Source organism: Ascaphus truei, chromosome 2 (assembly GCF_040206685.1).
Source record: "Ascaphus truei isolate aAscTru1 chromosome 2, aAscTru1.hap1, whole genome shotgun sequence".
NCBI classification, from domain to species: Eukaryota; Metazoa; Chordata; class Amphibia; order Anura; family Ascaphidae; genus Ascaphus; species Ascaphus truei.
Window position 1 is genome coordinate 298,210,971 of NC_134484.1, and position 15,753 is coordinate 298,226,723.

General features: G+C 44.5%; 1 protein-coding gene across 4 annotated transcripts in view; it reads left to right on the forward strand.

Annotated features, from left to right (window-relative positions):
* TPPP (tubulin polymerization promoting protein) overlaps window positions 1–15,753 on the forward strand; it is a 186,600-nt gene that overhangs the window by 76,043 nt on the left and 94,804 nt on the right. For 3 of the 4 annotated variants that reach the window (XM_075586396.1, XM_075586395.1, XM_075586393.1), the window contains exon 3: window positions 2,493–2,576. The exons of the other annotated variant lie outside the window; for it this stretch is intronic. In XM_075586396.1, the coding sequence (XP_075442511.1) occupies window positions 2,493–2,576 (84 nt within the window). The remainder of the gene's footprint in view (window positions 1–2,492; window positions 2,577–15,753) is intronic. 4 annotated transcript variants of the gene reach the window in all.

The following is a 15,753-nucleotide window of genomic DNA, read 5'->3' on the forward strand; positions in this document are numbered from 1 at the left end:
GTCACATGACCTCGCAGCGTCATTTTGACGCCGCGTTGCCATGGCGACGCCGGGAGGAAGCCGCCGGAGCCACGGGTAAGTATGTTTACAGAGGCCCTGCAGCTCCCCCGGCACTTAATTTAAGTGCCTTCGGGAAGCGCGCGGGGCCTCTGTAAACCCCGCGCCCCCCGTCGGCAGTCTCGCGCCCCCCCTGGGGGTCGCGCCCCACAGATTGCGCACCGCTGCACTAGAAGATAGTGAGCTGTAGTTTTATTATAGCATTTAACAAACGGCTTCTATGTTGGGCTGTTTACATATGTCACAGCATTTCAAACAGTGACTTTGTTTCCACTGGTACTAGTAGATGGTATATATACAACTGGAAATATATATCTTGCAACATAGATGGCAGAATTGCTACACTCTAACCACATAAGGTAATCATTACCTATGATTTTGTATAGGCAACCCAGAGACAATTTTTGTTAAGTGTAAAACTTTTTTATTAACCAAGACTCACTCAATTACCAGCATGGGTTAAATTAGCCAATTACTCTATAACAAGACTGAGCCGCATTATATGCAGCCTTACATTTTGGTATAATCCTCCCTGTCACACTAATTTCACTAACTGCAGACTTCTAATGATTTAACTCTGCAGTGTTTTAATATCCTTGAAGTAGGGCATTTTGGTCTCCCTCATTCCCTTAATAAAGACCTGCACAACTCCAGTCCTCAAGGGCCACAAACAGGCCAGGTTTTCAGGATATCCCTACTTCAGCACAGCTGGCTCAATTAGTGGCTCTGTATGACTGAGCCGGTTGTGCTGAAGTAGGGATATCCTGAAAATCTGGCCTGTTTGTGGCCCTTGAGGACTGGAGTTTTGCAGGCCTGCCTTAATACATCAGGGACCAACTACTTACAGGATATTTTGACTATCACTCTGTAATATTTGTACATTTATATGCACTGGTTTTATCCTATATGTGGCAATAGGAGTTAATTAACCCTCCCATATATGAGATGAGACATTAAATGATTGGGCTGTAAATTGAGCCACAATCTTGAGTTTACTGAAGCAGGCAAGCAAGACAAATCGGTATACTAAGGAACCTACTTAGACAATTTGTCTTACAGCGCTAGATGTTCAATAGGTTTTAAACATTATTTATTTTGTGTCTACAAATAAAATATTATTATATGTATTGGTGGAAATGGATTTCCATCTCTTTCCAGTATATGATTACCAACTCCATTATTAGAGAAGTTGAGTGCATTGCTCTATGGGAATACTTATTTTTTTCTATCACTATATCATATCCCTATATGCACCCCTCACACACTAAGAATTACGCAAGGTGAGCAGAAGCTATTCTTTTGTAAAACAAGCCAATCATAAACATTTACCACCGATATTTCACTTTTGTAGCAAATATATAATTTGACGTTTTGTTTTTCTGCATGGCACTCTCACAGTGGGTTTTAATATATTTTTAGGAATAGAGAAACACCCTGATTCAAAACAAAAATGTAACATTAAAAAAGTACATTTATTTAGGACATAGTGGAAAGCCAACATTTTGACTCGGAGGGTCTTTATCAGTTATAAAAAAAAGTAGAAGTAAATAATATAATTCAATATAATAGTATATTTGAGAATACACAATAATATATCAGCGTTCAAAGGTTCACAAATACCAAAACATATAAACAAAATAAGTCCATGAAATTTAACGTCCAAGAGGTGTTTGAAAAGGATATAGGATACATGGAGCGGGATAAACCCCTGGAGTCTCCACTGTTTCTTGACGGAATTACCAATTCCAAGGAAATCTATAAAACCAAAAAAAGTGCATGCCCCATAGCGTAATTCAATAATTAAATGTTATGGTTGGAGAAAAGGTTAAAATATCACTCTCACGTAGAGGTATGTAAATCGCAATTAATACAATTGACAGACTGATATGAATAAGTGTATCCGAAGCTGAATCCCAGGTGCAGCTGAGGAGGAGATTGGTATACCTCACCAGTGAAATTCACTGTCCAAAATTCCTTATCCAAGGACAGCTGGGATGATGTCAACAGCAGCAGGACACTGGACGCTCCACGGGAATACCGGAAATGGCTGCAGCAACATTCCACAAATCGGCCTGTATAATGGATCAAAGTGCAGGCACTAACAAACAAACACGCTGGCAGCGCCTCAGCTCCGTGAACTTGGGTGAGGGGCTAAGCACAGCAGTGATGGCGTGCGTAGCTGGATAGAATGTCCATTAGCAATAACCCCACAAGATACATGGGGGTGCATGCGCAGCGCAAATGAGGGAGGAAGGCAGCTACGGCAGCTCTGTTCTCGGCTGGAAATGTTTTCAGAAGCACGGGACCCGAATTGACCCAATCCACCCCAAAACATAAGTACCACTCTTACGAGTGTTCCAGCAATTCATAAATGCCCTTAAGATGCCAAGTAAGAGACTGGCGGCCAGGAAACCTGAAGTGAAATTTTTTTTCAGGAAGTGTGAGAGCGGATCCAAAATGGCAGAGCCTGGTACGGCAGCTTACAAGGTGGAACCGGAGGCTGCCGAGAGCAGCAACAGGTAAGCAGTGAAACATCGCTCAGTGTGGATGAATGTCGGGACCTATATTACATTAAAAATAAATATTTCAATCAGAGCTACAGACAGTGCTACATTGAAGCGCAGTGCTCCTGTCAAAACTCTACCGTGAAAAGCGTTCTTGCGACTCACCACTAGGAGGTCCTGTTCCAGCACAGACCAGAAATGGTAAAAGGAGTCACAGGGAGGAAAATGGTACCAGAAACAGTCAAGAGGTCCCTAATATAACAGGAGGGGCTGCCCAGTTCCTGCCCAGGTCACCCTAACTCTGGTAGAGGGGTTCAGGGATGTTACAGTCACTTATAAAACTGAAAGGGTTTTATTAAGAGAAGGCCGAGCAGGTTTTTATTAAAATAAGTTTGAGTGTAAGAGATATGGCTAGTGGGGAAAAAACACAGTTACAGTTTTCACTATCTCCCACACCAAATAGACTTAGCACATTTTAATAAAGAAGAGTATAAAAGTATATTTTATTAAGCAGGAGTGTTTTAAAATATGTTTAAACTTTATGCATTAAATCAGGCAGGGCTTTTGTTCTTCAAGACTCAGAGGGGGGCTTACTAATAATAGGGTGTGGAGCCATCCAGTCTACGCCTAGGTCCCTAGATCAAAGTCACACATGTTGTTAGAGGTCTGAAAGCCTTCTACACAGGATGGCTGAGTTAAGTGTCCCAAATCCTGTGATGAACTGCAGGCCATCCTGGCCAGTTGTCACTTTTCCCAAACTAAGAGGCACTGAACCTGCATGGGGTTTTGCATAGTGAGTGGGCAGGATGGTGTTTTCTGCACATGCTCTCTCACGGTTCTGAAGCCATAGGTGCCAGCTTTCACAAACCTGGCAAAGTGTGAGTGGTTGGGGATTAAACTCCAACGACATGGGTGTATGAGAAAGCTAGTTGCCATCCCAGAAATCTCTCTGTTGTTCTCTCTTGTGTTCCATGTGTTCCTATGTGTTCCCAAGTGATTCCAGAAGTCCAATTTGCCATAAGGGCGAGAACAGGTCGGACTGGTCCCAGAGACGCCTTGTGGAGATTGCAAGGAAAAAGACTACAGGACTTTTTAAACCGTAACATTTTCTAAGTCCCCACTTCAGCACTGGACTGTTTTTAAAGACTTTATTTGAACTAGGAAAGTCAGTTTGTCAACCCCAGACCCCCAGTAAGTGTATCTTTTTCTGCCTATTGTATTCGATGTATGTTTGCCTGATACTACAGAAAAAATTACAATTTATTTTACTTATTGGCCTTGCTCAGTGATATGATCCCGGTTTTAAATGTGTAAGTACCTAGTCTCAATGGGCCCGTACATGGTGGGGGTTAGAGCCCTTTACAGGACGCCCACAGCCTATGTCAGGCTTCCTGGTGGTGACTCAAACCCCATAAAAATTTAAAATGGAACCAGCCGGGTCTATCCTCTGTCTTTGCTTCTCTTCGCATTGTCAATTGAGCCCCTAGCGGCAATAGTCAGATGAAGTCAACATACAGGGATTCCAAATTGGGGGGACAAATGATAAAATGTGCTTATTTGCGGATGATCGAAGACTAACATTTGCCAACCCGCTGACGTCCCTTCCTAATCTGCAATCTCAATTAGACCAATCTGGTAAAGTCTCGAGTTATAAAATTAATGATAAATCGGAATCTCTGAATGTAACACTCCCAGTTCCAGAAATTAAGCTCCTACAGGCAAATTGTAATTTATAAGTGGAGTTTCACACATTAAATACCTAGGAATTCGGATAGCAAGCTTGTATCAATCCCTCTACCAATGTAACTACCCGCCCCTCTTTGAGAAAATAAAAAAAAGATCTCCAGGCTTGGGACAAATATCAGATATCTTGGTTGGGAAGAATTTCCTTGGTCAAAATGAACATCCTCCCCAGAGTTCTGTATTATTTTCAAACCCTCCCTATAATGGTACCTCTTCCTGAGCTTAAAAACATTCAGAATAGGGTTCTTCATTTTATATGGAATGGTTGTGACGGTAATGGGGTGCCAAGCGAGTAATAAAGGGGTCACCCCCATTAGGCACCCCCTGTAACCGTCTGGGAAGTGAGGGGTTAATCAAAAATGTACCTATAATACATATGTTCTCCTGCTTCACAACCAAAATGAATGTCCCTTTGGTTAGCATGTTCCCACAGTTAGAGGGATTACATGTATTTTTATTCCCCTGCCTCAGGGCAAAATGTGTTCTCTTTGCTGGAGGTATATATTGTTCCAATTATAGGTGGTTGCACCTTTACAGTGTATGCACCAACCACATAAACTGGGATCAGGTCGGGAGGGAAAGGGTTAATTGTATTTACAGGTTTATGGCCCTTTGTTCCCTTTGCCGCCTTTTCAGTCTCCATTTGCAGCCTCTTCCATGGAGCCATTGGAGCTCCATACAATCCTATGGAGGTTTCACAGATTTGGGCCCAATACCTGAGAAGACCTGCAGGTGGTGCCTGAGAGGAGGAGCGGAGCTTCCCCATTGAAAGTGAATGGAGTAATGTATTTCAATGGGGATTCCTCGAGTCCGACCCCAGGAACGAGCTGCCAGCCAGACCGCAAAACCACAAAAGCGGATACAATGTCTTTGAAAGAGCTTTGATCACTTAATTGGCATGGGAACTTGGTCACGGCCAAGTTCAAACTCATTAAAATTGTATCTCCGGTCCTAGGGCAGATAGCGGGTTAATTCTTTCTGCCCCTAGCTTAAGGGGAACCCCTCACTCGACCCCAACCGGGTCCGACAGTCAATGGCGGTGAGAAAGGGTCGCGCCGGCCATGAGGGTCCCATCATTGACCGCAATGGCGGAGAAAAGCTGCGTGACTTTTAAACACTAAGTGTAAAACAGTTTAAACTGAAAACCCATAACTCTGGTTCTGTAGGGACCAGAGGGCTGGGATTTGGCCACCACGTAGTCATCGTTCCAGCATGACTGCATTGCAATTCCCGACCCTCTCCCCTCAACCGAACGGAGTAGGGGTAACTGTGAAAAATGTGGTTTGCCCATTGACTTCAATGATAGCGGAGGTTCCATTCTATGGCGGCGCCGACCCATGCATTCCCTATGGTGGCGCCGGCCCTATTGATTCCAATGGAGGAGTGAGCCGCTGAGATTTCTCATAGTATTTAGCGGCGGAGTCTCCATTGATAAAATGGCGAAGTTGCTCCATTAAAAGCCTATGGCGGTGGAGCCCATTGAATCCAATGGAAAGAGGGAAATGCAGTGATTTTCTTTTAGCCTATAGCGGAGAATCCTGCATTAAAGTTAATGGGTGATTTTAACTTGGTTTTGTTATCTCCAGCTCTGGGGGTCGTGGAGGGCTGATATTTGGCCACTATGGCAAGGGTCCTCCGGCGTGAGGACCTGGCAAATTTCAGCCCGCTCAGACCCACAGAACGGATTATTTTAATATATGTTTAATATTAAAATGTTACTCTGCATCCCTGATATTTCTAAGCCCGCGAAAGCCACTGGCCCAGAAGGAATTTTAATGGCCACAGGGCGTCGGGATGTCTGAGGGAAACCCATTGAACAAAGGCTCCCCCACCCTGATTAGGTATTCTAGGGCGGAGGAGAGCAGGACATGGGTACTTGTGTAAAGTGTTGTGTTTCACACCTCTGGTAGGAGTTTCCCGGGCTAGAATCCCAAATGGCAGACTAGGAGACGCCAACTTTTCAGTGTGGGGTGCAGGAAATGGGACTCTGACCAGAGGCTTGTGTGCATGTGCCAGTTACCTGGGGACAGGTACCAAAGTGCTTCCCACGTTAGCTGGCACAAGGTAATTGGGTGCAGATAATTGTGAACCAATGTCTGAGACCCAATGTTAGGGATAGAGCCAAAATCCTTTATAACGGATTGTCAGTTCTATGCCTAATGTTGTTCGTGTCTTCGTTACTACATCTGAATGATACCTGATGCCTGATGAATTGCTAATCCTGTCCTGATTACTTTATTGACCCCTTCCCACGTAAGTGTCCATATTCTGTGTGTTATTTGTACAATCCTGTGTGGTCACCACCTCTAAGGAATAAACTTTATCATATCATGGTCGCATTCGATTCAACCCAGTGATTTTTGGTGTTATTTTATAACCCTGCACAAGCTCCCGTGACAATGGTAAAAGACCGAGAGTGGCGAGATCAGTAATGCGAGCCCCAAGGGCAAGCGGAGGCATGGGGGTTCCAGAGATTGCAAAATATTTCCATGCGGCCCAACTAAAACAAGTAGTGATGTTGAATAACGACCCAGCAACTTGCTGCTGGTTGGGGATTGAGACCTTTTATGCGGGTCCTCACTCTCTCTCGTGGCGGCTCTGTGGTCCCAACGAGAGGGGATACACTGGGGGGGGGGAGGCTTGACCTGGGATCGATGAGGTGCACCTGGAAGATATGGTCCTAAAACAAAAGAAAATACTCTCTAACTTCATCTCCATCTCTACTAACCCTCTATATTTAGAAACCCAGATTTCTCCCCTGGATGCTTCCAAACATACTACACGCAATTTAGGGAATTAAATTTCAAAATAGCAGCTGACCTGGTGGAAAAAGGGATGATCTTGACCAACCAGGATCTACAAAAGAAATTCCAAACACAGGACCTACAACCCTTTAATTTCCTTCAGGTCAGACACTTTTTGCAGGCAACCACCCCTAGCCTTCTTCTAGGTCTAGATATTCCCTTCCCTCCCCCCTCCCGCCCCCCCTGTCTCCACGCTGTCCTCTCCCACCCCTATACCTCACAGAAAGCAAGTTTCTCTAATTTAACAAAATTTGAAAAGTTGTGCAGAACAGGCACCTACCAGAGGGGTCTGATATCAGGAATATATATCGGAATAGTATCAGCGGCTGCCCAAAATCATAACTACATGCTGAAATGGACGGAAGACCTCAATATAGAAATAGACGACTGGGAGGACATCTGGGACAAACTTCAACTTCAATTTGTACGACACTAAAGGAATATATAAACTATTGGCCCAATTAAACCAACATTTGTACAATTCTGATACACGAGCACAAGAAGAGTTGAAGTTTGAGATCTGAGGTGGGTTTGGTGGATGGGGGGGCGACGACGACATGGTGTGTCCCCACCCCTAGCCTTCTTCTAGGTCTAGATATTCCCTTCCCTCCCCCCTCCCGCCCCCCTGTCTCCACGCTGTCCTCTCCCACCCCTATACCTCTCCCCCTCTTTCTCTCTGCCACTATCCCTTATCTCTCTCTGTCCTTTTTAAACCTCTCGAAGGGTTTTGAGTTAAGGCTGTTTCTTATGTGCTCACAATAGATGCGTAGGATATTCACTATTTTGTTAGAGGTTAGAAACATATCTCATAACTTAAGACTTGTTTAGTACAATCTATCTGTCTGAATGTACAAAATAGCCTACTGTTAATATTTGATGACCAATGTAACTTGGAAAAGTAAAGTGTAAAACCCTGCAAAAACGAATTTAAAAAAAAGATTGAAATAAAAAAATAGGACGGTGAACTGGCCTGTAATTAAATCCAAAAAGAACTATAATAGCAGGGGATAAGCAGGCAGACAAGGGAAGCAAGACATCGAACCTCACCCAGCTCTCTGCCTAAAGATTACACTGGAAGCCTCTCAGACACTCAGAAACGCTGTGCTGGGCGCAAAGAGGAGCTGTAACAGGAGGGGGGCCTATTAAAGAAACAGGCACACCAGCCCAGAGGTCAGTAATTATCTGCAGCACAGAACTGCAACAGAGACAACCATTTAGAGACTATTCCTCATTACTCCTGTGACATAGATCTACTGAGAACAGACTCACACTAATTCTGAAAGTGTGGTGCTGGCTGAATTCACACAGACGGCAAATACATTCAAACAAGAGTCAACACATCTCAAATTCTATCCCAAACTAATCAGAGCAAATATAACAATATAATAATTAATTAAAAGACGACAAAAGGTACCCCAGCAAAAAACAACACAATTCATTGGATAAATTCATAGACAAAACAGCTAGTACCAGGAAATCTAAAGAAAAATAAATAAAGTGGAAAAGCTACCCCAGCCATACAGTCCCCAGAACGATTTGGGGAGGAAGGCCACAGTAATACAGTACCTGAAATAAAATACCAAGAAATGACACCCGTAGAGGCCACAATTAAAGAGGTTGTCTTGATAATGTCATGAGATATTGGGTATTTTAATCCCTCTGGTGCTTAAGAGGTTAATGAGCTACAATTTGCTTTTAGAATACAAAATGTGTGGTCTGTCTTGTCAGGAATCTGTGGGGGCTTCAAAAGGGCCTGATTTTAAGTTGGGTGTGAAAAGTACAAAGAGTGGGTTTATTGTATGTTAACACCATTTTGCAGGACTAGTGTACACTACCGACACAGTTTATCACACTGCGGCCAGATCCGCAAGCCGGGAGATTTCCCGGCTTGCTAGTGGCCGCCCCTCGGCGTGACGCGCAGTCACGCGTCATCGGGAGCCTGCGCCCCCTGCACGCGCGTCCAGGGCTCCCCGAGGGAGCCCTGGTGTCCCGCGATGTGGGGGACGGCGGCAGGGGGTTCCGGGGGACCCGGCAGCGGGAGGAATAAAGCCCCGATCGGAGGGCGCTCCTCCGCTGCTTCGGCGCGCGCCCGGCACCCTCCGGCGCGCGCCAGGTTACTGCTGCGGCCGAGAACGGGCAAATGCTCGAATAAACTCGGCCGCAGCAGTATAGCTGGTAGAGTCGAGATAAGTGCAATGTCTGGAGACTTGGGTGTAAAATATAGCCTCTGTGACAACTTTCTGTGCACAGGAGACCGAGCTTTAAAGCATTTCTCGGCAGGGGGTGTATGGATGGCCAGGGGCGTGGCTACACAAGGTATCAAACCAGGAGTGACCTTATTAAATATGAGAATATCATGTGACATCCACTGCTGAACAGTCTAAAAATTACATGTGTGTATCCGTTGAACTGAGTCACACATAATGATTACAAACACGTCAGGTCTAGCAGGTACTAAGAGACCGATATGAATATTTCTCTTAATTTTAGGATTACACTATTCTATTTATTCTCTTTGTGTCCGCCATGAGTTCCTGAATGTATTGATCTCACATGTGAGTAAGTATTACAGAAGTGAAGTTATGAGTACATGTCCTGGGACCTCTACTCTTTTCTCTGTACACACTCTCTCTAGGTGACCTAATAACATCTTTTGGGTTTAAATATCACCTCTATGCTGACGACACACAAATATACTTTTCAACACCCGACCTTACACCTGCTATACAAACCAAAGTTTCTGAATGTCTCTCTGCTATATCATCCTGGATGGTCCTCCGTCGCCTTAAACTCAACATGGCTAAAACAGAGCTCCTCATACTTCCTCCCAAACCTGGCCCTACTACCTCCTTCCACATTACTGTTGGAACTACGATCATTCACCCAGTAGCCCAAGCACGCTGCCTAGGGGTCACACTCGACTCCTCTCTCACATTCGCCCCTCACATTCAAAACATTTCTAAAACTTGGCGCTTTTTCCTCCGCAATATAACAAAGATACGCCCTTTCCTCTGTTGCTCGACTGCTAAAACTCTGACTCAGGCACTCATTCTCTCCCGTCTTGATTACTGTAATCTCCTGCTGTCCGGCCTTCCTGCCTCTCACCTGTCTCCCCTACAATATATCCTAAATGCTGCTGCCAGAATCACTCTACTCTTTCCTAGATCTGTCTCAGCATCTCCCCTCCTGAAATCCCTCTCCTGGCTCCCAATAAATCCCGCATCTCACACTCCATTCTTCTCCTCACTTTTAAAGCTTTACACTCTTCTGCCCCTCCTTACATCTCAGCCCTAATTTCTCGCTATGCACCATCCCGACTCTTGCGTTCTGCTCAAGGATGTCTTCTTTCTACCCCCTTTTTATCTAAAGCCCTCTCCCGCCTTAAACCTTTTTCACTGACTGCCCCACACCTCTGAATGCCCTTCCCCTCAGTACCCGACTAGCACCCTCTCTATCCACCTTAAGACACACTTGCTTAAAGAAGCATACAAATAGCACTGTGAACATTCTGAACACATGATACATAAAGCTTGGCCCCCTGCACACGCACTTACCAGAACTCCCTCCTACTGTCTCTGTACGTTCTCCCTACCTACCAATTAGATTGTAAGCTCCTCGGGGCAGGGACTCCTCTTACTTAATGTTATGTTTATGTCTAAAGCACTTATTCCCATGATCTGTTATTTATATTATCTGTTATTTATTCGATTACCACATGTATTACTACTGTGAAGCGCTATGTACATTAATGGCGCTATATAAATAAAGACATACAACACAATACATGTATATATGGAAAAGGAGTTTTAAACGTCCTTTGGTGAGAGGTGTTTTACTCTGTCATAAGACTGTCAATCTCGCCGCTGATTTACAACAGGGGCTGGGCTTATGCTGGTGCAATGAGGAAAGAATGTATTTAAGTCTGGGGAAAGATTTTGAAAATCCGATGTCTACAGAGGTGTATTTGAGAACAGAAACGGGATATTTCATCGTCTCTTACCAGTGACCTCTCTGGGGGAAAACCTATGCCATTTGGTAAAGTATAGGTTTTCTTTTATAGTTTCCCATTTTATTTTAAGAAGCTGTTCTGCATTTTATTGTAACTGTATGTTTCGTGTAATACATTTTCTGTAACCTAAGCACTGAATTTATATATATATATATATAACGGGTTTTCCCCCACCCAATCGCAGATTATAGTGTGGGTGCGGAGAAACATAGAGTGTTACCAGGTGTGTGGTGCGTTACCTGTTGGCTCACAGGAGGGCTGAGCTTCCGCCACGGGGAACCTGGGGCAATTATGATACTATGAGTAACCACTTACTCGGTGCAGCGCCTCCACCTGCGATGGCTCCCACCAGAGGGGGAGTAGTTCCTCGCAGGACAAATACAATAATCACATACACTGTATGTATAATAACCAATGTGTTTACTAACGTGCAGAGCAAACATGTGACCTCAATACCACCATAACAGGTGTCCCTCTCTAGAGGAGACACTAACTGCGTCGCGCAGGACGATTCCCCAACACCAGGTGATCCTACCCAGTGTCCATAGAATCCCCACCCAATGTCCCGCACTCTTGCAGAGATAGGCAATCACTATTATACTAGTCACTATTATACTAAGGGCCCGTTGGTGCACTTGTATATTTGATAGTACCGGCCGGGCACTCCGGTGCTCGGTGCAGCAACAGCTTCGCAAAGGATCAGTCGTTCTGGGATACTTTCTGATCCGGTCCAGTGAATCCTTGCTTGGGGTCCCCCAGGGGCGATCCCACCCTGGAGATAGTCTCTTGTCTCTGGGTACCGACTTGAGCCCAAGTCGTCTCTCGTGGAGCGCAGCAGCCGCTGTGTCCCTGTCTATCACTGGCTCTACGTGACACGGTCCCTAACCTAGGGCCTGTCCCTGTAGCACCACAAGCTGGGGAATGAGGACCTACCTGGGACCTAAGGGGTTAATAGCCTATCCCGTCCCCCTAGCTCTTCCTGGTCCTGACTCTAACTAACGGCTATCACTCGCAGCACTTGCAATAACGCGCTACAACTTACTCGCTACCTGCAGCTAACGTACTGCACTAACACTGCGCCTGCCTGTCAGACCTCACGGCACTGACAGCCGTGACCCTGACAAGACAGCACACTAACACTAAGGGTCGCGTCCCTATCTTGGGCCGTCCCTGATCAATTACCCACTAATCTGGTGGGGAGTTGGGGCCTACCTGGGGTGTGGGTACCTATCTGGGTGCAGGAGCTGCACTCGCTCCCCGCACCCTTCCTTCCCTCACAGCTCCCCTGCTCCAACTGACTGTCCTGCTGCAAGCCCGCGAAAATGTATCTTTCTCCCTGCCTGGAGATCCTAAGCTCTATTGGCTCCCTGGTGTCACGTGTGGCGCGCAGAGGCTCCTGGGACTCGTAGTCCCTAGCTAGAGCCTTCCCTGGTAGGCTAGGGCTTCGTGGGCTTTTCCTCCACTGTCTTGCGCCTGCGCAAGCTATCTGGGGCTGCCTCAACCTTTCCTGGGCTGTCCCTACGCTCGCGTGACTTCTCCCTAGCTCTGGTCTACCTTCTGCGCATGCGCGATCACTGCGCATGCGCGAGTCTCTCAATGGCGGCGCCCTCTTCGCTAGCCGCCAGGACCCTAGCGACGCGACCGTGGCCTTAGCAACGGCCCGATCTCGTCCCCGGCAACCGGCCGCATACAGAGGAAGACGCGCTGCTCCCTGCTCCGGCCCCCACCCTTGGAAGCAGCCGTCGGGTCCGTCGGCACCCGCGACCGTGCTGCAACAAGGGAGGGGGGTCTCCAGGAGCCACGGGAGATCCAGGCTACATATATATATATATATATATATATATATATATATATATATATATATATATATATATATATACACAAAAAAAGAAAGAAATGGCGCCAACCTAAACCCACTGTATGTAAAGAAGCAAGTCATGATGAAAAGAACCTATACTATACAAGATGGATAATTAAAAATAAACAAATAAATTAAATTAAAATATATAATAATAAATGATAAAGTCCAGAAAAAATATAAAAAATACAAATCTGAAAATACTCCAAATGCTATCCAAAAGAGTCTCTGCAGCCCGAATGAAGGGAACACCACTTCCTTGAGGATATCTATAAAAACAGAAAAAAACCAGGCGCACTCATAGCGTAAAAAAGTATAACAACATATTTATGAAGTAGAAGATGTAAAAGACACACTCACAAACATAACGGAATAAAAAGCAGTTATGAGTACAACTCAATCACCAGCCAGATGCAGGAACCAGGTATCGGGTGACTTCAGTGAAGTTATCCGGTGTGGATGAATTGCAGCAACCTCAATGGTAACTTCCGTGTACCGGGGAACATGAGGGACGCCGCCCTCCTCCAAATCCAGCGTCACAGCAGTGAGTTCTCGGCTCCAAATCACGCGAGAGGGAGTGCCATGTGGACGTGATATTGTCCAGTTTTATCTATTATCACTCACTACTCTATATACGCGACTATTTACTATTTGGTATACACTGATCCCAGCCGGCCACTTGCTGCATCTGTGGGGACTGCTACCGCTTGTATCCTGTGACGTCATCGAGTTCTCGCGTGATTTGGAGCCGAGAACTCACTGCTGTGACGCTGGATTTGGAGGAGGGCGGCGTCCCTCATGTTCCCCGGTACACAGAGGTTACCATTGAGGTTGCTGCAATTCATCCACACCGGATAACTTCACCGAAGTCACCCGATACCTGGTTCCTGGGTCTGGCTGGTGATTGAGTTGTACTCATAACTGCTTTTTATTCCGTTATGTTTGTGAGTGTCTTTTACATCTTCTACTCCATAAATATTTTGTTATACTTTTTTACGCTATGAGTGCGCCTGTTTTTTTTCTGTTTTTATATATATATATATATATATATATATATATATATATATATATATATATGCAAATATAACTGTATGCTCATCTGCATGTCTTAGGCAGGTCTGCAACCCCGCCTTTCCCCATTATCACCCAGCATACAGCACTTCCACTGCAGCAAGGGATTCAGGGAAATGACATGAATCCTGGCTGTGCTCAAAGCTGTGACCATGCAGCAAGCTTAAGCCTATAGGGAACCATGTTAAAAATGGTTATTGAGGCAAAAAGTGACACTGTGTGCTCATTTGCATGTCATTTCCCAGAATCCCTTGCTGCAGTGGAAGTGCTGTATGCTGGGTGATAATGGGGAAAGGCGGGGTTGCAGACCTGCCTAAGACATACAGATGAGCATACAGTTGTATTTGCATATTTGCTTTCCTGTGGAGGGTTTTTGTCACTTTTTTTACTTTTTTTTACTTTTATATATATATAAACAACAAAAGAGAGCGCACAGCCCATAGCGTAAAAAGCGTAAAAAATATTTAATAAAAATAATGAAGAGAGGGAAACAAGCTCAGTCACAAACAAAAAAGAATAACATATATATATATATATGTATATATATATATATATATATTGTATATCACCACCACGGGACCAGCACGGCAAGATCTCCTACAGCATCAGATGGATCAGACACTGCCAGCTCGTGTTTAAATGCTCCAGACCTCATGGATGGTAATAAAACTGATATTTGCGGAAGTCCTAGGTAATCCGTCCCTCCAGACCAGATCGGCTATCATCCGCGCCAACTCTGGGGCTGTGTGCAGCAGGGCTGGAAGCTTGTCACTCCTTCCGACCCTTGATGATGACGTAATGTCGGCGCTACTGTCCTGACTCGTTTCGTCAGACACTCTGACTTTTTCAAAAGGATAATCAAACCTCAACCTAGACAAACATATATACCTAAAAAGTGGGTTGCCTAGCAACTATTAACCAATCACAAAGCTCTCCCAATTAGTCGCAAAAGCAGTTGATTGGATTCGCATAAATCTGCTGTTAAAGCTATAGAAAAAAGAAAACAAATGTTAGTTATGTTATACAGGATATATTTAGAAAAATCTCTAGATAAAAAATTTATAAATAATATAACCAATGCAAGAATTATGATATAAATAATGAAGACTAAATGCAATAAGATGTTCTAATGCATATTTTTAGTGTGAACAATGGCCAAACAGTAGCAACAGCAGGAGAAAAACAAGCACTTGCACATAAAAAACAATAAATCTGAATGTATAGTTATAATTTGAATACATGTCTAATCACAATAAATAAACATAAATGTGCCTTGCATCTATGCTTTGTTCTCCCGCTCCGCCACATTGGTCACTGTAAAACACCAATCCGACAAGAGAGGAGAGGAATAGAGCCAAGGATCAACAGAGCAGAGAAATATAATAAGCCCTGAGCAAATAGGATACAGGAGCCAATATTAAACAATAGTACTTGTGTCAATGGACTCATTGAATCCACCAGGCGCTAATGTCGCAAACTGGTAGATCCAATAAGTCTCACGTTTACACAACATTTTGAATCGATCACCCCCTAATGACAGAGGAGATATATACTCCAATCCTATCATTTTTTTTGTTTGTTTCAAATTTTTTATTGTTTTTCGAGAGAATGACATCTTATAACAAGTTTTGACGTACATCTGTTACAACTTCAAACTTTACAGCAAAATGAAATAATAAACGTTACATTACATCATAAATCGCATTT